The 25,558-nt window shown below is 46.8% G+C and overlaps 1 protein-coding gene across 14 annotated transcripts in view; it reads left to right on the top strand.

The window, feature by feature from the left end:
* Window positions 1-25,558, top strand: part of MAPKAP1 (MAPK associated protein 1) — a 181,271-nt gene that overhangs the window by 136,869 nt on the left and 18,844 nt on the right. For 13 of the 14 annotated variants that reach the window (XR_006739881.1, XM_045572087.1, XM_045572086.1 and 10 more), the window contains 2 exons: window positions 4,660-4,800; window positions 20,135-20,272. Coding sequence is in view for 13 of the 14 variants with exons in the window: in XM_045572087.1 (XP_045428043.1) it covers window positions 4,660-4,800; window positions 20,135-20,272 (279 nt within the window). In the remaining variant the exon portion in view is untranslated. The remainder of the gene's footprint in view (window positions 1-4,659; window positions 4,801-20,134; window positions 20,273-25,558) is intronic. The other variant, XM_045572083.1, reaches the window with a different exon arrangement.

Here is a 25,558-nt window from a genome sequence, read left to right as displayed (position 1 = left end):
CTCCGTCATTCTTCCGGAGCCTGTTGTCAGACCATTTGAGATCTGGTGCTTGTGTCACGTTTAGGCCCCGCCCCAAAATTTGATCTATCACAATACTACTTTGAGTTATTGCAGCTCGAGCGTTTTGACACAATACATTATGGTAATCCATGGCACATAGAGACATTAACACTCCCGACTTTGACAAAGTACATCATGAAGTCTTTGAAGGCACCATTACAATTCATCTTGTCATTCACCCGGAGACCCAGTTCAGCGTTAATGTAGATGAGCACAGTGTGGCTTTTGTTTCACTTAATTGCTTGTGACCTTCTTAATTGCTAATTTAACAAAATACCAAAGGGTTATGTTTCAATTAAGTTAACAGTTTGGGGAGTGTTTTTTTGTTAATATATTTATTTTTAAGACATTCTGGTTCTCTCTACTTTTTACGTTGAGTAGATAAAAAGTCTTCTCTTGAACAGGAGTGGGTTTTAGATGTGAAGTTGGTAGCACAGTATTAGTTTTAATCTGCACACGGAGCAGTGCCAAGCATATTTCATGGTTTTTACGTCCTTCCAGGAAGGACGTAAACAGGAAAGGAGCATGTGCAGTCATGGACTCTCCTGGCCCAGAAAACATGTTTTTGGGGTAATGGCCTGCTTCAGACGTTTGTCTTTAGGTAGCGTCTGCTGCCTGAACCGTTTGTTGGGCTTTCTCTCTGCTTTGTACTGTTTCTTTGTGTTTCACAGCAAGTCTGTAAGCTCCTGAAGATCAGGAACCCTGCCTTCACCTCACCAGTGTGCCTCCGAGGTCTAGCATGCCGCTGGCCTGAGGGTGGGGCAGGTCGCAGGCTGGCTGGTCCACACACACACACACCTGCCCCTTCAGCAGCACTCCTGAGCCTACACTGAGAAAGGCCCTGGAAGTCCGGGGCCAGAGCCGTTCCATCCAGCAGATGGCCCGCTTTGGTGTGAGCGGCAGGTATTGGGAGCGTGTGCAGGGCTGTTTCTTCCTTCTCTGCTCCCCCAGGGGCTGGTGCCCTTTTGATCATGAAAGCAAACATGCCCCTTGTCCGCTGGGGGAGGACTCAGAGCTCACTCAAGTAGCAGGGGACCCAGATCCTCACACGGGACATGAATTTACACTGTCAGAGAGTAGAAGGTCAATGCAAGAAGCATTAGTGTGTTGAGCCAGCTCCAGCGACATCAGTCTTGGACAAAATTAATATAAGGAAATTGACAAGCCTTGCTGGTTATTCCATAGCTTTAAGACCTCCACTAAAATCCCATCGTCTCCTCTGCCCATTATTAACATTTCAGCAAAATATAAAGTTTTCATTAATCTCCCCCAGCAAATTTAGGAGTGAAAACTGGCACTTGTTTGAGCTTTTAGGACTACATTAGCTGGTGTATTAAACAAAATATGTCATTCTTCAGGAGCTTCTGGAAGAAGCTAAATCAATTTCCAACTATATTTATGCACCACTTTATCTAAAAGCATCTGAATTATCATTTACAGCTAAGATGCTTTATTAGCAGCTGGCATTGAAATTGCTCCGTAAAAAATTATATGTCACGTTATAGTAATTTTTAAATTGGTTTTAATCCAACATCATAAAATGCAAAACTCTTAAGTGTGGTGTGTTGTTTTGGTTTTTGTGTGAGGTTTTTGGGGGTTTTTTTTGGAGGGGGGGGGTTGTTTTTTTTCTAGTAATTGGCATTTTAGTATAATTAGCTGTTATCTCTTTCCAAATCAAGAATCTTCAATATTTAGAAAATACTTATTAATAAAGAAAACAGAAATTCTTGAACTAAGTTATACCTAATAATAGCATTTCCTCAAAAAAGATGGCTTTAAATTATTTTTAAAACTGTGAAAGGATTTTAATATTTCATCAAACTTCTCCACAGTTCTCATGTATATAAAAGGCTCTAACATCGAAATAAACGCATCTTGGCAGTTCTGTTTCAGTCAGATATGCATTGGAGAAGGTGAATGATTACTCAAATCTAAGTTCCCCCCAGCGTCTCCGTTAGAGATGTGCACAGCCCCCAGCAGGTGGGTGGTCCTGCTGGTGGCATCTCTGTCCAGAATCACAGGCGACCCACAGCAGGAAGCAGGGTTCCCAGTGGCCCTGGCAGACGCTGGGTGCAGCTCTGCTCATCCTCGCCAGGTGACGTTGGCGAAGGCCCTCTGCCTCTGATCCTCGCCTTCCTGGGGGCCTGGCACCTGGCACTCGTCCGGCACGTTTTATTGAGCACTTGCCCTACCCTGCGCATGGCAGCCCCGGCAGGGCCTGGGCCACAGGGGCCAGTAAGGCAGCCACCGTGCCTGCCCTCCAGGGGTGACAGTCCAATGGCAGACAGGTCCTTACTCGCTGTGCTAAGTACTCTGAAGGAAAATGGGGGTGCAATGACGGGAGCTGAACTATACTTGGGGGCCTGAGTGTCAGGAAGAATAGGGAGGCGCCTGGAGGAATAGGCGGGTGGGGGGGGAGGGGGAATAGGAACAGGATGACCTGGGCAGAGAGGGCAGCATGTGCCAACAGTGTCACAGGCAGGACATGAATGGCCACTGAGGGCAAGGCTTGTCCTCGGTGAGAGGAAGCATTATTGTGGTGGCCGGCGTGGTCCAGGCTGGAAATGAGCGCCGTGTCTGGAAAGCCAGTGCACTCTCTTAACAGGGGTTCAGGGGAAGGCATCAGGAGCCAACTTTGACCTAAAAGCTCACCCTGAAGCTCTGGCCGGGTGGCTCGGTTGCTTGGTGCGTTGTTCCCACACACCAAAAAGGTTGTGAGTGCATTTCCCGGTGAGGGCACATACCTAAGTTCAATCCCTAGTCAGGGCGTGTACGGGAGACAACCAATCCATGTTTCTCTCTCACATCAATGTTTCTCTCTCTTCCTCTCTCAAAGCAATAAAAACATGTCCTCGGTTGAGGATTTAAAAAAAGAAAAAGCTCATTCTGTAAGCAATACTGTGGGAAGGAAAAGCATGTAGTGGTCAGTCTACCTGTTGGGTAACAGATGTTCCTGTTTTGTACCCAAATCTTGAGTTTTAACCACTCCAACTCTACCCAAGGGGTTCTCTCCAGCTCTTCCTGTGGACCCATCTCCAGCTGCTCAGCGCAAGGCCTAGGGCTCCCTGGCTGCTGGCCTCTGCCAGCAGGTCTCCCTCCCCCTGGCGAGTGGCACCAGCAGCTGCACCTTCAGGATGACACATTTCCCACTCCGCAGGGCGAGAGTGTAGCTTCGGTTAGTGTGACCTTGGACGTGTGACTTCACCTCAGAAGCCTCGGATTCCCAGAGCCTGAGATGAGCCAAGCACTCATGTGCCCCAGCTTCTGCGTGGTTATTTAATTATTTAGCAGAGTTTAGTGAGAGCATACCAGTTGTCTGGACGGCTTGCTGAAATGAAGAACACACTTTACTGGCCCTCACAGTGCTTCCGAATTAGGACAGGCACAACCACTCAGCAGCTCCAGTGCCAGGCGGGATGTGATCCTCTATGGCAGTAGAATAAAAATGATCATGACTGCTACCTATTAAGTGTAGTATGTGTTTTTAAAGCACATTCGGACATTCTGTGTATGGCAAAGACGGGGGTTCAGAGAGCCGGTCGCTTGCCATAGGTCGTGCAGCAAGTGAGAGGCGGAGCTAGGAACTGAGCCCAGGTCTCCCTGGACCCAGTGGGAATGGAATTCGGCAGAAGGCGGAGTTTGGGCTAGCCTGCGGGGAGGGGGTGGGGGGGGAGGGGCACGGACAGGTGCAGGGTAAGGGTGGAAAGTGTGTTCTAGGCCAAGGGTACCGCATGAGCAAAGGCCCAGAAGTAGAAATACCTGCATCTGCGTGCAGCCTGGGGAGTCTGGGAGCTGCTGAGAGAAGGTGTATGTGAGGAGTGACAAATGAAATTGAAAATGTTTGCTTCAGCCAGATTACGGACAGTCCTGCCTGCTTGGCTGAAAAAGGGTGTGCATCGTTCGGGAAGCCGTGGGAAGCCAGGGACGGTTTTTCAGTACCAGTTGTCTTCCTTGTCGCCGGTGTCACATATCAGAGTACTTAGCATGCTCAGAGCTCTCACTGAACATTCGATGAGTGAATAAATGATCAAAGCCGTAGAAGGATGAATGGGAGAGCCCTGTGGCGGCTGGAGTGCAGAGGCAGCCTGGTGGCCAGCAGGCCAGTGGGAGGCTGTCAGCCATCGCGGGTGAGCTGGCTCGTGCCTGCATCCGCGGAAACGGGCCCAGGATGGCAAGCTGATATTTGAGAATCTCAGAAAGGAAGGGATTCTTCAAGAAGTATGGGTTACTTTCATGATGAGGAAAAGTAATATTAGAAAAAGAAACGAGAAATGTGGCCACTTCTGCTTTGTGGTTTTGGCTTTCTCCTGTGGAGGCCGAGAGCTGCTGGGGAACAGGAGTGTTTCTCACCTTCAGTATCCCCGCTGCCTGGCCCAGGGCCCGCCACCGAAGAGGCCGTGTTTGTGGAATTAATTGTTGAATGATTAATATGTTACCGTCCTCTGTTTACTGGAATGGCATTATTAAGTCATCGCTCAGCCTTTTCTTCTCCAAATTAAATAGCCCATATTATTTTAATTTATCCCAGAGCATTTTAAGCAGACAACATTTGCCAAGCCTCATGTATCTTTATGTGCTAAACTGCTTTTTCCTCCCCAGGTTCAAGGGCAGACGGGGTTTTTGAGGAGGACTCGCAGATTGACATAGCGACAGTACAGGATATGCTCAGCAGCCACCATTACAAGTCATTCAAAGTCAGCATGATCCACAGACTGCGATTCACCACCGACGTGCAGTTAGGTAAGTGCATGGACCGGTGATGAAGTGAGCGCTTCATATCAGTGGTCAGGGCGGAGATGGGGAAAGGAACAGCATACCGCTCTGTGTGACCCGAATGGCTGCGGTAATTTGTTTTCAGAGAAAATGTTTAAACAATGAAATTTAAAGTACCTCCTTTTCCCCAGCCGAGCGTTCTGTCTTGTCTTCTTTTTTATGAAGCAGAAGATTGGAAATAGAACTAACTCGAGACTCTTTTCAAACCGATTGACTTGTGCGAGGTTCCATAATTCTTCTCATTCTGTAATCCTCTTACTTGCCATGCTGAGCCTGCTTCTAGCACTGCCGCGTGCCTTTCCCTGCTCCGTGGACTCGTTGCCTAGTCACTCATGCACTTACTTATTCGGGAAGCTTTATAGTTATCTCAGAAGTTGTATTTGCATTCTCACCAGATAATTCGGAACTAACTTTCAACTAATAGTTGGTGTTAATGTGTTCCAATCAAATGCTAAATTTCTGTTTTGACTTAAACCTAACAGGATTAGGGGAAAATGTCATAGCAGTCAACAGACTATGAATACCTCATTGTCATGGCTGTCATGGACAGGTGTCCGCTGAGTATCAGACACTGTGCTGAGTGCTTCACATGCATCACTTAACCACCGAGAAGGTAGAATGTGTACCGTCCCCGCCTCACAGAGAAGGTAGATAAGGGACAGAGAGGTGAAGGGGAGCTCAAGTTCACACGGCAGGTAGGTTGGTGGTGTCAGGACCAGAGCCCTGGTCTGGCCAATGTGAGTGCACCTGCTCCCTAATAAGATGGTGGGAGGAGGGGGAGGCTGGGCGGACGCCTGGCTTAGTCAGAAAGCTGGACTGCTGCTGACCTCTGCCACACTGCTCCTGCCTGGGCCTCGTTTGCTCCCTGCATAAGGGAGAAGGCTTGGAGTCTCACTCTTTTATAAGACTTACGGTTCTCATAAATGCTTCGTATGTGTCTCATCATAAAACCTCTTCTAATGTTGGCATTAGTCTGGCTAATTGTAATAAAGCCTGAAAAATACCTTAATAATTTCTTCCCAGCTTGACTGGCAGGAGCTAGAAGTATGCTGACAGTACAGCTTAGTAACGAAAAGATGAGCGTCAGAACCACAACTGGTTTACGTTGTGGCTCCATCAGTTACAGCCATGGTAGGCAGCGTCTTCATCTCTCCGAGCTCAGCTCCATTCTGCGTAAGTGGGAGTGTTAGTGGCACCGCTTCCGCCTGGAACAAGCCAGCGGTCCCCACACAGCCCTGAGCACGGGCCTGGCGGCTGCTAAGCAAGCACTTCCGAGGACAGACAGGACTTCGAGGCCTGGTCCAAAGCCTGGCTCGCTTATTGGCTGTATCATCCCGGGCAGATGACCCTGAATCTCCGTCTCCACATTTGTAAAATGAAGATAACAGTCCCTACCGCAGAGATGGGGTGATCGTGGGGATGCAATGTCATAGCACATGCAGAACGCTTAGCAAGGCAGCTGGCACAAAGAAGTGCTCGGTGAACGTCAGCTGCTGAGAGGATGGTGATTCCAACAAACTCAGTACATGAGTTAGCACCCAGGGACTTTGAACCAAAACAAAGAACCTGCTCTTCTTCCCCCTCTCTAGACTGTTTCTCCCTCCCACAAAAAACTAAATCTCTAAAGTGGTTTAAAAAAAAAAAAAAAAAAAAAAAAAAGCTTATTTAATGTTGATTCTTAAAACAAAGTTTCTTCAGGGGTGTTCTTCCTGGGGATGCTTTTCCTGGGATGTCTCCTAGAAATAAAAATAAAAGAGTGCTCAGAAAGAAACCAGGTCCAGGAAGGGGGGCAAAAGTACAGACTGTATGATTCCATTTATGTAGCATTGAAAAATACACAAAAATAATCTGTGTGGAAGTAATGGTGGTGGTTATCCTGGGAGCTCAGACTGGAGGGGCTTCTGGGACACTGATAAAGTTCTGTGCCTTGCTGAGACCGGTTTGGCTCAATGGATAGAGCTTCGGCTTGGGGACTGAAGGGTCCCAGGTTCGATTCCGGTCAAGGGCATGTATCTTGGTTGCGGGCACATCCCCAGTAGGGGGTGTGCAGCTGATCGATGACTCTCTCTCATCAATGTTTCTAACTCTGTATCTCTCTCCCTTCCTCTCTGTACAAAATCAATAAAATATTTTTTTTTAAGTTCTGTGCCTTATCTGGGTGCTGATTACATGAGTCTGTAGACTTTGCGGGAAAGTCAAGCATACATACGGTTATGATTTATGTACTTTCCGTTGGTATATTTTCAGTGAGAAGTTTACTAAAATAAGGATGCTACTCAGATATCCAGTTTGCGTGTGCCTGAATGCAGTGCCTTCCCAGTAACAAAGGGTCTGTTTTCTCTGAGTGGGTTCAGTTTTAAGAAGCTCATAAACAGCCAGAGTGCAGCCAAGATAAAGGTCCAGGAGAGAAGGCATAGGTTTTCCCAGGTGAGCATAATCAGAAAATCCACTGATCCCCATGGTGAAAAAGCAGTGCAAACTTGGTTTGTGGGCTTCTTCCCCCTAATTTTGTCTCAAGGCTAAAAGCCAAACTAATTCATCAGATTCCAACCTGTATATTTATTTAAAGGAAAAGGCCCAGGGGCCCTGGCAGGGTATCTCAGCTGGTTATAGCGTTGTCCTGATATACCAAGGTTGCGGGTTCAATCCCTGGTCAGGGCACATATAAGAATCAACCAATTAATGCATAAATAAGTGGAACAACAAATCTTTGTTCCTCTCTTTCTTTTTCAAAATTACAAAAAAAAGAAAAGAAAAGAAAAACATAAAGGAAAAGGTCCAGAGAGCCGAAACAGGTTTGGCTCAGTGGATAGAGCATCGGCCTGCGGACTGAGAGGTCCCAGGTTTGATTCCAATCAAGGGCATGTACCTTAATTGTGGGCACATCCCCAGTAGGGAGTGGGCAAGAGACAGCTGATCGATGATTCTCATCAGTGTTTCTAACTCTCTATCCCTCTTTCTTCCTCTCTGTAAAAAATCATCTAAAATATTAAATAAAACAAAAGAAAGACAGAAAAGATCCAGAGAAGGATCTGTGAGAAGAGCGGAGCTTGGGTTTGAATCCCAGCATCACTGCTTACCGGCAGCGTCACCTTGGACAAGTCCCTCCCCCTGGTTCGTCTTAGTTCCTGTCATTTAAAACATGTGGCTTACATTTACCTTTCAGGATTGTATGCAAGTGGCCCGTAGACGCTGCACTCTCCATGGTAGCTTATTGTAGTGTTGTTATTGTCAGTAACATTTATTTTGCTTCTTCCTCTCCTAGTCCACCATCTTGAAAACATGTAACCAGATCACTCCGGTTAGGTAGTGGCTCCGTTGTAGCCACTGTAGAGACGCCTCAGGTAGAAATGGATGACAATGATACAAGCGTCCCCCCTAGAGCAGAGGTTCTCAGAAAAGAAGTGACCAGAGGCCAGGTCCCAGCCGCTCTGGAAGCTTCCAGTGGTGCACATGGCTCCCTCTGGTGGAGCATCCAGCTCTGAGATGCTTCCAAAACGTCAGACTGTTTCTCTTACGCATTAAATTCAATCTTTAGCATTGTAAGTAGAAACTGCATTAATTAGTCCTAAGAACTTTTTTGACAGATACACTGTGTCCTGAGACCCGTACCATGAAGTGAATACACTCATTTCCTATTCCCATGAACGAATTCAGATACGTAGCTTAAGACCCTGTCTCCCTTCTCACAAAGCAGGTACGTAACCTCCTTTAATTCTGACAACAACAAACACCTGCACCCAGCAATCCAGAAACCCTTCCTTCCTGAAACAGAATCCGCCAGAGTGCATGGCAGCAAGCAGCACAGCCTTTATGAGCACTCAAGTGATCAGCTGGACCCTGAGATCAGTAAATAATTTATTTTATTTCAACTGAGCAGCTAGGTGCTTCAGATCCTCCCCGACAGTGATGGATGGCCGCCTCCGCTCGCCCGTCCTGTCAGTCAGAGCAGAGGTTGCCTTGCCCCCGGTGGCAGGTTCCTCTAATTGGTGAGTGTCTGTGTGCGCATCCACCCAGCTGTGCTGCTGAGTCCACAGGATGCGGCCGGCCACTCGGCCTCCGTGGTCCTCGCACAGCAGGGGACCGGGATCCCAGCCCCGGGCCAGCTCAGCTGCCTGTCTTCGGAGGCAGTGGTGGCCGCTGCTCCGCTTTCACCGCCTGCCGCTCACTTCTGCTGTCGGGATGAGACTCAGACTTCATCTGCAGGACCCAAACTTAAACCAGTTTCCCACCAGACGTTTCTAATGATTGGGGTCTGTTAATGAAATCTATGGCAAAGACCTGATCTTTTTGAAGAATATTAACAAGAAGAATTACAATCTTTAAAAGCAGTTACGGTTTATCAAGTACTTACTGTGTGCCGAGCACTTTGCTGACCACTCTCTTACATGCTTCGTCTCCTGTAATTGTCGCACTCTCACCAGCTGGTGCTGACATTATGCCCATGTCTCATAATCCTAGAGGAGATCTAGTAAGTAATGAGGCCGGAATCAGAACCCAAGTCTGTCTGAGGCCAAGTCTGATGGCTAACTACAGTCGTCATTGCACTAATACTCTAGTTCTACAATATAACAATCTCCAGTGTACAGTGAAATTTCACCCCTGTTACCTTACTTAATCCGCATAGCACACTGATGGTGTTATTTCCATCTCATACCTGAGCAAACAGGCTTGGGGGAGTTAATGGCACAGAGCTGTTAATAGGTACTCACCCTGAGCCACCAGATACACCAGTACAGTGGGATATCCAGTCCCAGGTGGAGAACGGGGACTGACCCCCAATCCATATGCTAAACTCAGTCCCTCACACCACAGATGTCTCGGTCTAATAACTTGCCTGCACAAAGGAAGTGATTACTTCTCTTTTACCAGTTTTATATTTTCTGCACATCCCTAGCTCTTCCCCAATCCTGGCATGCGGAGCTGTGTCGGTGGGGCTTGGGTGTCACTATTTCACCCCCCATTCACATCGTTAGTCAGCTGCTGCACTTCCCTCTGGGCAGCAGAGAATCCTCAGAATCCTTCCCAGCACAGCCCTCTGAGTGGCCTCTGCCAATCACTAGAGCTGGTTCTGAAGTCGGAATTGATTTGCCATCCCTGCTCTGGAAAGCTCACCAAATGCAGCCGCTATGCCTAACCATTCCTGTATTTCCTGGAAACATTCTTGGAATATTTTGTCTTGTCTGCTTCCCCTGGGTTGTGCCTAGAAGTACAGATGCCCGTCAGTGTAGACTTTGCTTGAGCTTGTACCAAGTCGGGGCTTCTTTCATTTCTTGATCTCCCATTTACCTGACCCTAGGTGGCTGATAATGGGATCAGGTGCCAAGACATGGGTGATACCCAAACATGCCGACACTGGCAGGGTGAAGTAGATTTGGGGAAAATTGAAACTAAAAGGTCATATGGTGAATGTGGCTTAGTGGTTGAGCATCAACCTATGAACCAGCGATGATGTAGAAAGCCCACAGTATTCTATCGATGAGCATCTGTCGGGCTGGCTGGCAGAAGCTGGATTATGATGCACCTGCCAAGGGGCCACTCAGAAATCCATGTCAACAACCAGGCAGAGGGCGAGGACGTCCCATGTTTACCTCTCATTCCACAGTGCCTTTGGGCAGTGCTTCCTGTCCTGACCCTGCATGAGAGCCACCAAGTCCCTGACCTTCCTAAACCTGCCGGGCCCAGAATCTCCCCTTAATTGTGGGGTTCGGGAAACGCAGCCTCGGATCATTCAAAGGACTTTCTTGCTGCTTATCTCTTTGTCCAAGGCTTGTTTTTCCTGACTGGGCAGGCAGCCTGGTTTTCCTGACAGTCTCAAGCTGGGAAATGCTTCGATAATTGTGCCACTTATGCTAACTTGATTCCTTCACCATGTCATTTGTCAATAGAGACCGTCCCCAAGTCCCCAAAAGGAAACATAATATACCTTGAATTCAGTCCATGATATGAATGCATAATATATCATTTGTGTCATACTGCACATATAGCCTAACAATTCTGTTTAGGTTACACAAATTCTGTATTGGATTTCCAGATAAAGACTATCTAATGCCCAGCCAATGTGGCTTAATGGTTGAGCATCAACCTATGAACCAGAAGGTCATAGTTTGATTCTGGTCAGGGCACATGCCCAGATTTCAGTCTTGATCCCCAGTAGGGGGCATACAGGAGGCAGCCAGTCAATGATTCTCATCATTGATGCTTCTGTCTCTCTCTCCCTCTCCCTTCCTCTCTGGAATCAATAAAAATATTTTTAAACAAAGAGGTTATATTATAAAATAATCTCTACCAAAAGGTTACCTCCATTATCTCTTCATAAAATAACCCACATGTATAATCACAATACTTGTGATCACAGTAGTTATTTATCAAAATTTCCAAGTCCAGTAGCACATGTCGTAGAGAAGGCAGTGAGCTTTCCTCTCATAAGCCCACCCCAGTCAGGTTTGTAAGGGCTGCCCAAAGCATTATGCTGAGGCAGCATCTTGAACCGCGTCCCCAGGCAGAATAAAGAAACTCTGTGATTGATTAAAAATGTCTGCCCTGGGCCTGAGCATGATGGGAGGCAGCATATTTGCCATCTATTGTCTTCCCTAGTTTATCTGTCTGATCTCCGTTATTCTTTAACTCCCTAGTTAATATCTATAAGTCAGCATTCAAGGAAGACCTTATTACGGAGTTATTTTTTCATGTGCAATATGCAGACTTAAACACATTAGCAACACGAGACCGTGTGCGTTAAAGCAAACAGCTGTGCCTGGGCTTGATTACCCCTCAGGCTCCCGCTGATGCTAAAAGCAGATCTCTGTGGCTGTGTGGGCAAAGCGTTCGCCTTGTTATTTTCTGGTGGGATACCTACGGTGTATATTTGAAGTAATTACACAATCTAGAAATGCTTGTTCTTAAGAAGTGGATCGCCCCTCCTCCCACATTTCTGTTTCATTTTCTTTTTGAATACTGAGGAGATAACCCTTCTCCATTCAAAGACACTAAAATGGTGAGGAGACATGCATCCTGCTTCGCTCCAGAATCCCACTGAGTAATTTGAGGATGACAACTCTAGTATTAAATGATTGTTCTGTCCCTGCTGTGGCAACATTTTCCGAACCAAAATGTAGAATAGAACAGAAGAAACACTAATGAACTTAAGAGAGCAAGACAGGTACTATCCAGTTCCTTTACCCCATCAGTGCTGAATGCGGTGATGGGGCTGAGGGGAAGCTGACTGGGAATGTCGGGAAACTGAGGGGCTTTTTCTAACTGCTTCCTCTAGTTGCCTGTTCCAAGATCTGCCTTTTTGAGAATTCCTGTTGAGTAATCCAGGTGGCTGATGACAATGTGTCAGGTCTCTCAGGAGGTTGAGAAAGAACTGAGAATTGGAAAAAGGTGCAGACCGCTGACATAATAGAATTAACGGGATGGGATATCTAAGAGGCCATCACGATTCTGTATTCTTTTGACCACTTCTTCTCCTCGGCACTTGAGCTCTGGCCAGGTACCTGGGCCTGAATGTGGGAAGACCTGATATTCCCACACTATGAGTGATACTATGAATTACCTTAGGAAATGGCATTACTGCTTCCACTCACATCATAAGCTCATCCGAGGTATCTGTTTACCAGGAGAATATTTAGTTTGGGACTCTAACTGCCCCAGTACAAATGAGGACCACAGAGAGAATGTGGCCCTCATTTGAGAACAGGTGCGACTGGATTTAAATGGTCCCTGGTCTCGTTCTTGTGCCGAGGGCTGTGTTGAGTGTCGCTGTACATTCATGGTCTCATTCATGTGTAGGCCGCCCCTTAGTTTGCATCAAGGCTAAGGGTCTAGTCAAGTACACTTAGATTTCTCACTGACCACCCGTTGAAATTGGCAGCTGTTAGCTAGGCTCCCAAATGGCCTCAGATGGTTACCCCTCGAATGAAACCAGTGGTCCTGGGCCCCAGTACCCCACTTGATCTCAGGAACATCAGGCTCTCATTTCGGTTGTGGCCCACATGACTTTGTCACCTATTTTGGGTTCCTAGCATGTTGCCCTGGCTGTGCTTTTTGTATTGTAATGCATTTGATCACTGCGAATACACCCACTGTGTAAGCGCTGCACAATGAGACAGGGGAGCTGGCCTGTTTAAGCCCTGGCCAGATGGTATGGGGATGTGAATTCTGGTCGCAGATCTGTCATCAGTGGGTGACATTAGACAAGTCATGTCCCTGCCCTGAGCCTCCGTTTCTTCTTATGGAGAATGAAAGCCCCAGACGAGGTGATCTCTGAGGTCTCATTAAGCCCAAACAGCATGCGTGTCTGATCCTGTGTGTAAATTCAGACAAGTTGCAAAGACTTCCCTCACTGCCCTGTGGACGCTATCGATTGGCCGTGTAGCTTCAGTGAAATCCGCTCCAGCAAAGAGTTGTTCAGTGGCCCTCCCGGGAGGCTTTCCCAGGCGCCCGCAGCGCGAGGTAACTCGAAGACAGAGGATTGTGGACTGGCACAGAAAGCTACTCCAGGATTTAACAGCAGTGGGGATTTTGTCGTCTTAGGCTGAGGGTTGTAGGAAGTTGATGAATGAACCACAGCTCGTGATGGCTGAGCAAATAAACAATAACTCAGGAAGTACACTGAGGCATGGAAAGTCAAATGCTCTGATTTTTGCCAAACTGGTGTTCTGGCTTCCTAGAGGGCGTTTTAAGTATCACTCACAGAGGTGTGCTCCTGAGAGGCCCGCAGGCTGCTCTGGGCCAGCAGGAAAAAGCTGAGGGTCAGAACACACTAGACTTGGTTTGCTGGGCTGGGGTTCAGCCCCGCTTTGCCATCTGCTAACTTGATTCACCTGGGGCAAATCATCCTTTCACCTTTCTGAGGTTTGTCTTTGGTAATAATTTTAGGGATAATGGATGGAGCCCTTTTTTATATGCCAGGCACTCTCCTTAAGTTTTTTATGTGCTTATGCCATTTCATTTTCATGACACCTCCAGGAACCGGTACTGTTGGTACCCCGTTTTACAAAGGAGGAGGGTCAGGCTCGCTGAGGGAGAACAGGATAACTTCAGTGAAAGTGTGCGGGCAAAATCAAGATCTCCAAGTTAGTAACCTAGAAGCCTTCAAGGATGGGGTTCCCCAGCTCCCCATCTGTTGTTCCCCAGCTTCCTCCTGCTGTTGAGTTGAACTCTTGGAGGTCCCAGCGATACCTGGTGACAGGAGCTTATTGTAAGAATCCATGGGTATGAGGGCAGTGGTGTCCCCAGCTGGACAGTTGTGGGTCTTGGTGCTTCCAAACCTGGGACGTAGAGCAGGCCCCAGAGAGAACTCCCCTCGCCCCCAGATTGCGGCCAGCCGCCCCTTGTTCACATCCCTCTGTGCTCCCTCAGCTCCATTGTTCTGACCCTTGTCACTCGATCTGTGTCACAGCCCAGTGCCTAACTCCTATGATAGTAGTCATGCAAAGTAGTAGTATGGGTCACCAGCTATGAATTAATCACTATGTTAGGCACTCTACAAGTCTTACTTCACTTAATCCCACAAGCCCATGAGGCTGTGGCACCGGTCTCCTAACTGGTCTCCTGTCCACCAGGCTGCCTCCTCCATCCAACCAAAAAGTAGGCATCGACACCCATCAGACTCCCGGTTCAGGGACACAAGAGGTCTCTGCTGCCGGCTGGATTCTACAGGCCCCTCGTCAGCAGTGGGGCTGGGTGTGCTCAGGGACTGCCTTGAGGGATGGAGTGGGCCTGGGCCAGAATTAGGGATCTGCCACTCCTCCAGCCAGTGCGCCCTGCCTGAAGACCCTGAAACTCACACACACCTCCAGGAGGAGGAGATTATTTCATTGTACAAAAGGATCCTCCCATCAGGAAAGATTCCCCTACAGGTTTTTTTTAAATAGTGACTCTTCTAGGCAGGCGAGGGTTTTACAGATCATTAACTACTTGACTGAGAGCCTGCAGGGCAGAGAAACTTAAAGCCCAAGTGTTGGGGGCCCCTGCCAATTACAGATCATTACACTATTCTGTAGCAACTTGGCCAAAGTTGCACGGTTAGGAAATAGGCAAGCTGATACCTGAACTCAGAACTGTGGGAGTCCCTGCCCCTCACCTCTCTGCACCACTGCCTTTAGAGCTCCAGCAGGCTGCCCCGCCTTCCTGGCAGTGCGGTCTACACCACAGACCCAGTGCTGGAGCTGCTCACAGGAGGTCCGTCTGTGTTAGCAGAGGAGGATATGCAGTGCTCGTTCCCTTGCATGGGAATCTCTGGTTGGTTAAAACAGGCATGGGTCTCCTTGCAACGCTAAAGGCTTGGACAAATCATCTCCCCAGAGAGCTGTGTATGCGGCAGAGTTGCGTTTTTGTTTATTTTGAGCTGTCTTGTTAAGGAAGGATTGATATGCCGGCATTGATGGGGGACAGCCATCAGGCAGTGTTTTCTGCCTCTGACGGCAGTGTGATAGTTTGCTTCCAGTGAAGTTGGACTCCCCATGTCTGGAAGCTGTCAGAAGTGGGAGCATGAAAAGGTCATGGCAGATGGCTGTGGATCGGCGAGTCGGGGAAGCCCGGTGAAGAAGGCCAATGGCCTCGCTGGCTTTCGAGGGCAGGGCCAGGCCCGGGCTCTGTCGCTCCTCACCTGCCATGGCTGGTAGGGCAGGGCCCCCCGGGCACCACTGTGAGGGAGGCACAGGGTGGGCGCGATGGAGCCCTTCCCAGCAGCCCTTCTGGGTCCTGAGACCTGCCAGATGGAATAACTTCAGGTGCCATCACTTGTCATGATTATCCGTGACAGAATTCAACCATGCTGAATTCTGAAACGGGAACCCCCGAAAGCCAACTTTTAAAAAGGTTTGGACTTATTTGGGTGAAGTTTTATTTTGGAAAAATACAGAAAAGGAGAGGATGTGGCCAGAGTTGACCACCGTGGCCGGTCTCCTCTCTTGTCTGTAAATGTTTTTCTGTTCTTCTCACATGATGTAAGGATTTCTCCACACCGGCTCTCCTCACACATCGTTTTTCTTGGTTATGTCTATTGCGTCATGGTTGGACTAACTAATCCTCTGTTGTTGGCCTTTTAAGAAGTACAAACTTAACAAAAGCCAGCTTCCCTTGTTTTCCCGGACGTGTGCTTGTGATTTGAATGACTTAAAACCAGTGCACAGCGGCTCTGTGAGGAGGGCCTCGGCCGTTCTTCCAGGGGCTTTGCTATGGCTTCAGTCAGAAGATCAAAACCAAGGTCAGCGGTCCGGGGAAAAAAAAAAAGAAGATACTGATAGGGCTTCATGCTCCCATTTCCCATGTATGGACAGAAATAGGCATGCACGTATTGTCACATTGGAATATGTATTCGTTCCTTGGTGAACATGGAAAGAAGACTGAAACTGGGAGGGCAGAGTTCCTCATTATGTCCTCTTGATTCACCTGAGTGAGTCTGTGCAGAGCAATGCAGAGAGCCATATTTAGGAACCAAAAACCTGTGGGCGTGAAAATGGCTTCTCCACTTAGAAGCTCTCCAGCCTCAGACAAGCACCTTGCCCTCCCCGGGGCGTGCTGGGAAGCTGCCCAGTTCTGGTAGAATAGTGTGGTGGCTGAGAACACACCCCCTGGGACCGGGTTGCTTGGCTTTCTCCCTTTCCAGCTGTGTCATCTTGGACAAGTTACTCCACCTCCCTGTTTCAGTGTCCTCCTCCATAAAAGAGAGACAAGTGTAGACAAGTGTAGTGACCAACCTTATAAGGTTGTGAGACTGGAATCAAGGTACACAAAGGGTTTCTAGCCATGCTGGCACATGGCTGGTGCCAGTCAATGTTCACCCCTCCTTGCCCCTGGCCTGGGCTGTGGCACCGGTCTCCTAACTGGTCTCCTGTCCACCAGGCTGCCTCCTCCATCCAACCAAAAAGTAGGCATCGACACCCATCAGACTCCCGGTTCAGGGACACAAGAGGTCTCTGCTGCCGGCTGGATTCTACAGGCCCCTCGTCAGCAGTGGGGCTGGGTGTGCTCAGGGACTGCCTTGAGGGATGGAGTGGGCCTGGGCCAGAATTAGGGATCTGCCACTCCTCCAGCCAGTGCGCCCTGCCTGAAGACCCTGAAACTCACACACACCTCCAGGAGGAGGAGATTATTTCATTGTACAAAAGGATCCTCCCATCAGGAAAGATTCCCCTACAGGTTTTTTTTAAATAGTGACTCTTCTAGGCAGGCGAGGGTTTTACAGATCATTAACTACTTGACTGAGAGCCTGCAGGGCAGAGAAACTTAAAGCCCAAGTGTTGGGGGCCCCTGCCAATTACAGATCAATCCAAAATGAAGATAAAGTATCTGTGGAACTGGAAGTCAGTGGGAAATGTGATTTGATTCAGGGAAAAAATCCGATTTACGCGCACCTTTTTTGGAACACGCCGATTGTTTTAAGTGGCGTTCCACCTGCTTGCCCATCTTGAACCGAAAGCATTCATCTCCCGCGTCTTCATCCTCAAACCCCAGACTTGGGGTTCTCTCTGAACGGTGACTGCACAGTCACCCCGGGAAAGGGCGTCATTGGGAGAGTGTTCTTGTGGCTGCACAGACCTTAGGCAATTGATGTCGAGAGATAGCCAGTAATGGATGAACTAAACCGTAACAATTTGCAGATAAAAATAATAGAAGTTACGTGTACTTTACATGATAAAAGAAAGATGAAAGAGGACCGGAGTCTGTTACATCGGAGATGGTTACACAAGTCCCGCTTTGTGAAGTAGGCTCTGTTGAAAAGATTGATGCCATGGGGAGTGACCTTGGCTTGGAGCAGGAGCTGGTGATGTATGTATGAGTATCCCTCTGCTAAATGGACCCAGATTTGTAGCACTAATATACATGGGAGCCCAGGACCAAACTCAGCACGGCAATAAATCAACAGCCACTTTGGGTGTCATTTCTGGTTTATATTCCACTGTTGTTCTATCACTTTAATTCATGTCACTATCATCTTTTCATCTGGAACAGTTTTATATAATTTTCCAGTGGAGTTACCTGACAAATCCTATCAAATTAACAAGGTACATTAACAATATTGACTGACTACGGCTTCAGGAGTTGCAGGGCCGTAGAACAAAATTTTAAAACGCTGTCTCTGGTGATGATTTTTTTTTTTTCCTGTTCTCTCTCTGAGAAAGAAACGTGGGCAGGGTCTGTTCCACAGGAGAGAGATGCACATTTATTTTGCTCTGCTCATTTTGACTTTTATAAATGTCAGAATGAGCAGAAGAGGAGAGGGGACGAGAGAGAGAGAGAGAGAGAGAGAGAGAGAGAGAGAGAGAGAGAGAGAGAGAGAAACAATTGCTCCCAACAACCATGGCACAAGTACTTTTCTTCTTTCAGGGAACTATAAACATAGCCAGACCTTTAACAATTAATGACCGAATTGGAGGGAGGAGTGTAACCGGGTGGTCATCATCTGTTTTAAGTGAAATGTAATAAAGTGGGTCTCCTGATACATCCTTGCCCTCTTGAAATCATCTGGACCCGAGCGTCCAGAGTCCATTGGACTTACGACATTATGCCTCATTGAAATATGGTGTCCCTGAAATATGTCCAATGACAAATTCCAGCATTCAATTAATAAAATATATATATATATATACACATATCTATATATATATGTATATATGAGATATATATATATATATATATCAATTGTTTGTCTTTTCCAAAGACCACAGAATAACGGCCGGGACAAGCAAGCACATTGCATTGTCTCCGCAGACAGCTGAGGAGTCTCCCTGTAATCTCCTGTCTTTGTCTGCTGTGCTGGGATTTCTTTATTCATAGGATAAAACAGAACGAGGAGTCTGTGGCAGACCTCGTCATTAAGATTTTGTTTGTTCTCTTTCTTTTTTAAAAAAAAAAAAAAATCTGCTTTAAGACTGTGGTCATTGTGGGGGTTTATAGTGGTTTTGTTGTTGTTATTGTTTTCATTGAACTGTTTTTTCTTTTGGCTTACTAAGTTTTCTCACATTATACTGAAACATTCCTAAGGGCGATCCAGAGAATGAACTATATTAACTCTGGTTGTCTTTTCTGTTACAGTGTGCGTGTTTGATTGTTTGATTCCTAATATCTGTACTTCATTTTGCTCTTTTCACTCTAACCCTGACCTTTAAACTGTGACCTGGAAATTAATTACTTTCAAGACTCCATCTGGGGCCCGCTCCGGCAGGCATGTGGAAGGTTTTTGTCTCACTTCATGAACAGAAATCCTCAGTTTTCAGCGGAAGAGGAACGAGAGAGCATCTAGCCTGGCTGTGTGTGTCAGGCTGAGCCTGTACCGCTGGTGACCGGGGGCCAGCGCTGTGTACACCCTCCGTCCTGGGCGCCACCGTGTCCGCCTGTCTCAGTTCTGAGGGGAAGCCTGAAGTGCCAGGATGTGACATTCTGGATCTCCGTTATAAAGCCTTAGCGGCACAAAGCCCACACCCCCTGCTGCCTCTCCCTCATTGGAGCAGTGACCTCCACAGCCTGCGGCCAGGCTCCAGCACTTAAACTTGGATGGCTTTATGTGAAGATCCTTTGATCCTCCTGTGACCTCCTTTACGTCTAGCATGGATAATGTCAGAGAAGGGAAGAGAGAGATTTTTTCCCATTTTTAGTTTGTGAGATTTTTCCAGATTAGAAATGGGTAGCTTGGCTATTTAGGCTAATATTACATATAGGTGATAGTACAGATTTATCTCCAACCCAGATATTATTCCAAAGTAACAACAGAAAAAGACCATGGCGTGGGGGGCGGGGGGTGATCCCCGTTGGGTGGCTCATTTGGTTGGCGAGTGTGATCCCACATTCAGGAGGCAACCAATTGATGTAGTTCGCACATGGGAAACATCCATGTTTTCTCTCTCTTTCTCTCTTTCTCTCAAATCAAATATACATACATATTTATTTCTTTATATGCTTGGGTGAAGATTACAAAAAAAAACACCACAGACCAGTGATCATAATTGGTTTGTAAATGAGCCTTATAGTTTATGTAATTGTAATATATAGATGATGTAGGGTTAACACAGTATAAATAATTGTATGTATTATGTCTATGAAGGCGTATTTCTTAATACTTTTTTATATAATTTTTGGTTGTCCACCCCCTCACCTCACCCACTTGAGAAACCAAACTGTGCAGCTTCTGTGTGCCGTTTGGGGTCTCCTTGGGCCTGTCTTCAGCCCACGCCTTCCCCGGAGCCCGGGTACCTCCCATGTGTGACTTACAAAGCAGGTCAAATGATTAAACTGAAATCACTTACACCTTCCACTTCTGTGGCTTCTTTTTTTGTCCCCCCTCGGCTTACAGGTATCTCTGGAGACAAAGTAGAGATAGACCCTGTTACGAACCAGAAAGCCAGCACTAAGTTTTGGATTAAGCAGAAACCCATCTCGATCGATTCTGACCTGCTCTGTGCCTGTGACCTTGCCGAAGAAAAAAGCCCCAGTGAGTAGTCCCTTTTATTTATGTCTCCTTCCCCTCTCCCCCCTCTTCCCTGTGTGCTGGGTGCCAGCAGAATATATTACCACCGTGTCCTTTTTTCCTTGGGTCTGTTTAATTCATTACCAGAAATTTCTTTTAATCAAATGGGATTGTGTTATGGTGCCCAGAGCCTGACACGGTCCCCCTGCTGCTCCGTCTTGATGGCAGCAGAGAACCTCGCAGCTCCTGACCCCGGTCGCCCCGCCTGGGCGCCACTGGAGGAGGGGCCTCCTGCTGAGCGTGTGCCGTCACCAGAGCCCTCATTTCCCCGGGTGCTGTCTGCCTCTCCCCGTTCGGGGGACTTGGCCAGTTAGTCCCGGACCTGCCTTCCTCCCTGGCCAGATGGAGGGAAGCTGGGGATTTCCTCTGTCAGCCGAAGACTAGATTTAGATATCCATCATGCTGAAGTGTCAACACCCTCCACGTTATTGGCAGTTGCACGACCTACCAGCTCGTAATTAAACTCCTGCCCGTCCTGCCGAAGAGAGCACTGCGGGCTGGCCGGCCTCTGCCTAGACCATGACCGTAGATGCAGTCTGGTTGTGAGTTTTGGCATATTAGGTTTTTGCAGTTAAGCAATTGAGTGTGGCAGTTAGATTAATCATTTTTAGGACTTCGGTGGCATCGAGGGGCAGAAAGAACACGGATCACACTGAAATTCCTCCGTGGAAAAAAATTTTAATACAGAAGGATTTGTGAGTTGCCTGGAGAAGGCTGTGAGACGCTGGTTCTCGAAGTCTGGTCCATGTCAGCATTGCCTGTGGAGCTTACAGAATGCAATTACCGTCCTCGCTGGTTTTTCTCAGTGGTCAGAGCATCGGCCTGTGGGCTGAAGGGTCAAGGGCACATACCTCAGGTTGCAGGCTTGAGGCCAGGGCATGTGCAGGCAGCAACCAATCGATGTGTCTCTCTCACATTAATGTTTCTCTCTCTCTCTTTCTCTCCCCCTCCCTTTCACTCTGAAAACAATGGGGGGAAATATCCTCAGGTGAGGATAAATAAAAGTGCAGTTACCCACAGCCCACCCCAGTGCGGTCTGATTTGGTAACTTGGAATATAACTTGGTTCTCTAATTTTGTTGGTCCCCTTTTTACCAGTGTCCACTAAATTTGAGAACAAATGTTATAAGGAATGATAAGAGATGAAAAGGCCAGCACAGTTTACAATATGGTTCCAGTTTTTGAGCTAATACTGACTAAACAGGGGCCTACAGAGCATAGAGCCCCACAGGGGGCCTGCAGGCTGGGCACCTGCCGCACAGCCTCATTCATGGATGGGCATTTCCCTGTTCCGTCTGTCCCAGGTGTGCCGGCTGCATAGTCCTCTCTTTCACCTCATTGGCCTACAGCTTGGCAAGAAGGGAGAACTTCGTGGTATAGGGGGGAAGGAGGAAGGCCAAGCCCAGCCCACCCTCCTCCCACCATTCCTGTCAGCCCAGTGCGGCCCTGACTATGATGGCTGCCAAAGGGGGCTGGTGAGAATATTGGCTGCTGCTCTGGGACCCGTGCCCCAGGGCCACCCAGTTCCCTCTGCTTTTAAATAAACATCTTCCTAATCCCTCTCACTCCAGCTTGTCGGCCAGCAAATATGTCATTGTTCTAGCATCTTTTCTTGTCTGGGAAGCTCTTTATATGTCCTTCAATTCTAAATGATAGCTTTGCTGGGTAGAGTAATCTTGGTTGTAGGTCCTTGCTTTTCATCGCTTTGAATATTTCTTGCCCAGTCCCTTCTGGACTGCAAAGTTTCAGTTGAAAAAATAGCTGATTGTCTTAATGGGAGCTCTCTTGTAGATAACTAAGTGCTTCTCTTTAAAAAAAATAAATAAAGTTTTCTTCTTAATCCTCACCTGAGGACATGTTGAGAGAGAGGGAGAGAGAAACATCAATGAGAGAGAGAAACATCAATGAGAGATAGAAACATCAATGAGAGAGAGAAACATCAATGTGAGAGAGAAACATCAATGAGAGATAAATGTTAATCAGTTTCCTTCTGTTCAAACCTGCAACCCAGGTATGTGCCCTGACTGGGAATCGAACCAGCAAGCTTTTGGTACCTGGAGAATGCTTGACCAACTGAGTCACTCTGTCCAGGCCCAACTGCTTTTCTTGCTGCTTTTTAGATTCTCTCTTTCACCCTAGCTAGTTTGGCTCAGTGGATAGAGTGTCGGCTTGTGGACTGAAAGGTCCCAGGTTTGATTCTGGTCAAGGGCACAGGCCCCGGTTGTGGGCTCCATCCCCAGTAGGGGGTGTGCAGGTGGCAGCCGATCAGTGATTCTCTCTCATCATTGATGTTTCTAGCTTTCTCTTCCTCTCCTTTCCTCTCTAAAATCAATAAAAAAATGTATTTTTTTTTTTAAAAAGATCCTCTCTTTGTCTTTAGTGTTTTGCATTTTAATTATGGGTCTTGGTGTGGGCTTCTTTGGGTTCATACTATTTGGGACTCTGCATTTCCTGGACTTGTACTTCATCTTCCTTTATGGTTAGGGAAATTTTCTGTCATTTTTTCAGATAGGTTTTCAATTTCTTGCTCTCTCTTTTTTCCTTCTGGCACTCCCACGATGCAAATGTTGGTATGCTTGAAGTTGTCCCAGAGGCTCCTTACACCATCTTCATTTGGGGGATTTTTTTTTTTTCTTTTTGCTCTTCTGATTGGGTTGGTTCTTTATAGTTCAGATCACTAAAAAAAAAAAAAAAGAAAGAAAGAAAAAAATCTTGAAAGTTACAGGCTTACTGAATAAATTTCAGACTCCTCAGCATGGCCTTTACAGACATTGACACTCTAGGCTCATAGCCCATAAGTTCCCATCCTGAAATTTTGTGCTTTTGCGGTTCCGCACTGCCTGGAATATCCCTCCAACCTGGCCCTCTAACTCACGGGCACTTCCATTGCCTGTGCCCAGCCCACTCATTCCTCAAGTTCCAGCTCAAATGCCAGGCTCTCCTCTGCCAGGAGTGGTGCACACTGCTGGTAAAGCACTCGCACACTGTGCTGTTTTCTCTTGGCGTCTGCCCCTCCCTCCCACCCCTCTCCATGCTGAACTGAGTGGCCAGGACCTGCCTTCTGATTCCTCAAGCCCTAGCTCCGTGCCTACAGAGGTGTCCTCAGGGAATGTTTGCTGTCTTGACATTGAACCAAATGAGGCCAGAATTGAGAAACCCAAGTTATTCAACATAATTGATGTTTAAAGTGCCCAAAGATGTATTAAATGAGTCGGCTTGATGCTGGGTGGTTGTTGTTTTTTTATGATTTCCAGTATCTTCATCAAATTAATTCAGTGAGTTAATCTATAAAAAGTTCATCTTCAAGACCATCATCAGACCACAGAATTAATCTACTGAACTGCAGCTGCTTTTTTTTAAAGGATTAATGGTAACCCTTTTTATCTTTTGTGTCTGTTGAACCTTAGAAAAAAGTTATTTTAACAGCCCTAAAGAAATGAAAGTCACTATATTTCATAAGTTTAGCCTGTGATTTTTATCAGCATAGTGATGTATGTTTGTAGCTGAGTTTACATCAAAAATTATTCTTAGGGCCTTCTTGAATGAATTATGGCAAAGGGAGAGAGTCTAGAAGTAGATAAGGTTTTTGATTTCTGCAATATATTTCCTTTTTCGTGTTTTTATCTCCTGTAACACAAGTGTCTTGCTGGAGACTAGAACGTGTGACCAACTAAAATAATTTCATCGTGAACACAGAGCGAACGTGTTATTAAACAGCCTTCTTCACAAAAAGGGAGGATAATGAAGTTGTTCCTGGTCTTCCCTGAGACATGTTTGTCAGGATTTTGAACAAAAAAAGAAATGATTTTTAAAAACCTTCGTCTATGGCCAGTTTGCAGTGTTTATTGAGAAAGCTGCTGTCAAGCCATTAATTTGGTCGTCACGAACACAACTCAAGTTTAATGGATGCCATATCCAAAAAGTGTGTGAGCAGCTGACTTGGCAGAGGAGCCGAGCATCAGCACGCCTGCAGTGAGACGCATAATTACATCCATGGTGGCCAGAGGAGCCGGCTCCGGAGCCGGGCATGCGAGGGAAGGTTCGGTGCTCTGTCCCTGGAACCGAATGACTAAACAGACACGCCTTTTTTTAAAATTGGACATTGTAAATATGGACTCTTAAAGACTTAGTTGAGAAAATTGGGTCTCCAAAGTGCAGAAATTAAGAATAATGTCGGCCTTCCCAGACTTTAAAAAAAACACATATGCTGCGATACTATTATTTAAATCAGTGATTTCTCAGGCTGGGTTTGCCACTCCTAAGGGTATCTTTTGCTGTTTTGAAGGCTGTCACAAACCTCTGAGAAATGGATTAATTCTAACTGAACAGAGATGTGTATGGCACATAGGAAAGGAGGATATTTCCATATCAGAAGCTGCCATGGTTAAAGATCTCAGGGAAATAATTCTCCATCGTCACACAGGCCTCACATAGGCTTTCTCTTTAAGTGCTCGCCTCGAATTCCAACACTGACACAAAAGCAAGGGACCCGCCTCCTATGCACTCGCTCCCATCTGAGACTCTGCTGCATTCACAGAAGTACCAGGCTCAGCCAGGCCAGGTCTGCTTTTCTCATTCAGAGTCTTTAAAGGAAGCAACCTGTCATTAAGAAATCGGATTTCCTAGTAAACCTTAATAAAGTAGCTGTCGTCTTCATAGCTGAAAAAGAGCTCTGTATCTCAATTAAATATAGATCATAGAAAATCTTAAGGAAGCAGCATAATAGAGGTAACCTGATTACATTGTCTTGCAATAGTATAATTCAAAGGAAATCTGATTCTGTTGATGCTGGTTATGTTGGTGGGGGATTATTGGTTTGGGGTTGTTTGTGTATTGGTTTGTTTTTGTCCAAAATACTGTGTGGCTCCAGGGTAGGAACTCTGAGATTGAGTTAACCCAGCGGTGGGAGACTGCTAAGCCCCACCTCGTGAGTAGGATCTGTGGAATATTTGCAATGAGACTCAGTTAAGGTTGCGAGTTAAATTAGCTGGGCTTATTGGTGACCTCCTGCTTAAATGAATCTTTCTTTTCATAAGTACTTGACAAGATCTGTAAAGTAGTGTATTTAATTTACTAATTAAATTAAAGCCCCTGAATAATGATTTGTCCACATTGATTTAGCTTAAATAGAAAAGATCACCATTGTTGTGATCTTCGGGAACCTTAATAGCCACACCAGTCCGGCACAAAGGCCTCTTGTGTTTTATAGGTCAGCATTACATAGGTAAGCCGGGCGGTAATTGAATTGCCT

This window comes from Pipistrellus kuhlii, unplaced genomic scaffold (genome assembly GCF_014108245.1).
Source record: "Pipistrellus kuhlii isolate mPipKuh1 unplaced genomic scaffold, mPipKuh1.p scaffold_m20_p_43, whole genome shotgun sequence".
In the NCBI taxonomy this organism is placed as follows: Eukaryota; Metazoa; Chordata; class Mammalia; order Chiroptera; family Vespertilionidae; genus Pipistrellus; species Pipistrellus kuhlii.
The sequence above is the reverse complement of the archived record's forward strand: the minus strand, read 5'-3'. Positions and strand labels throughout refer to the sequence as shown.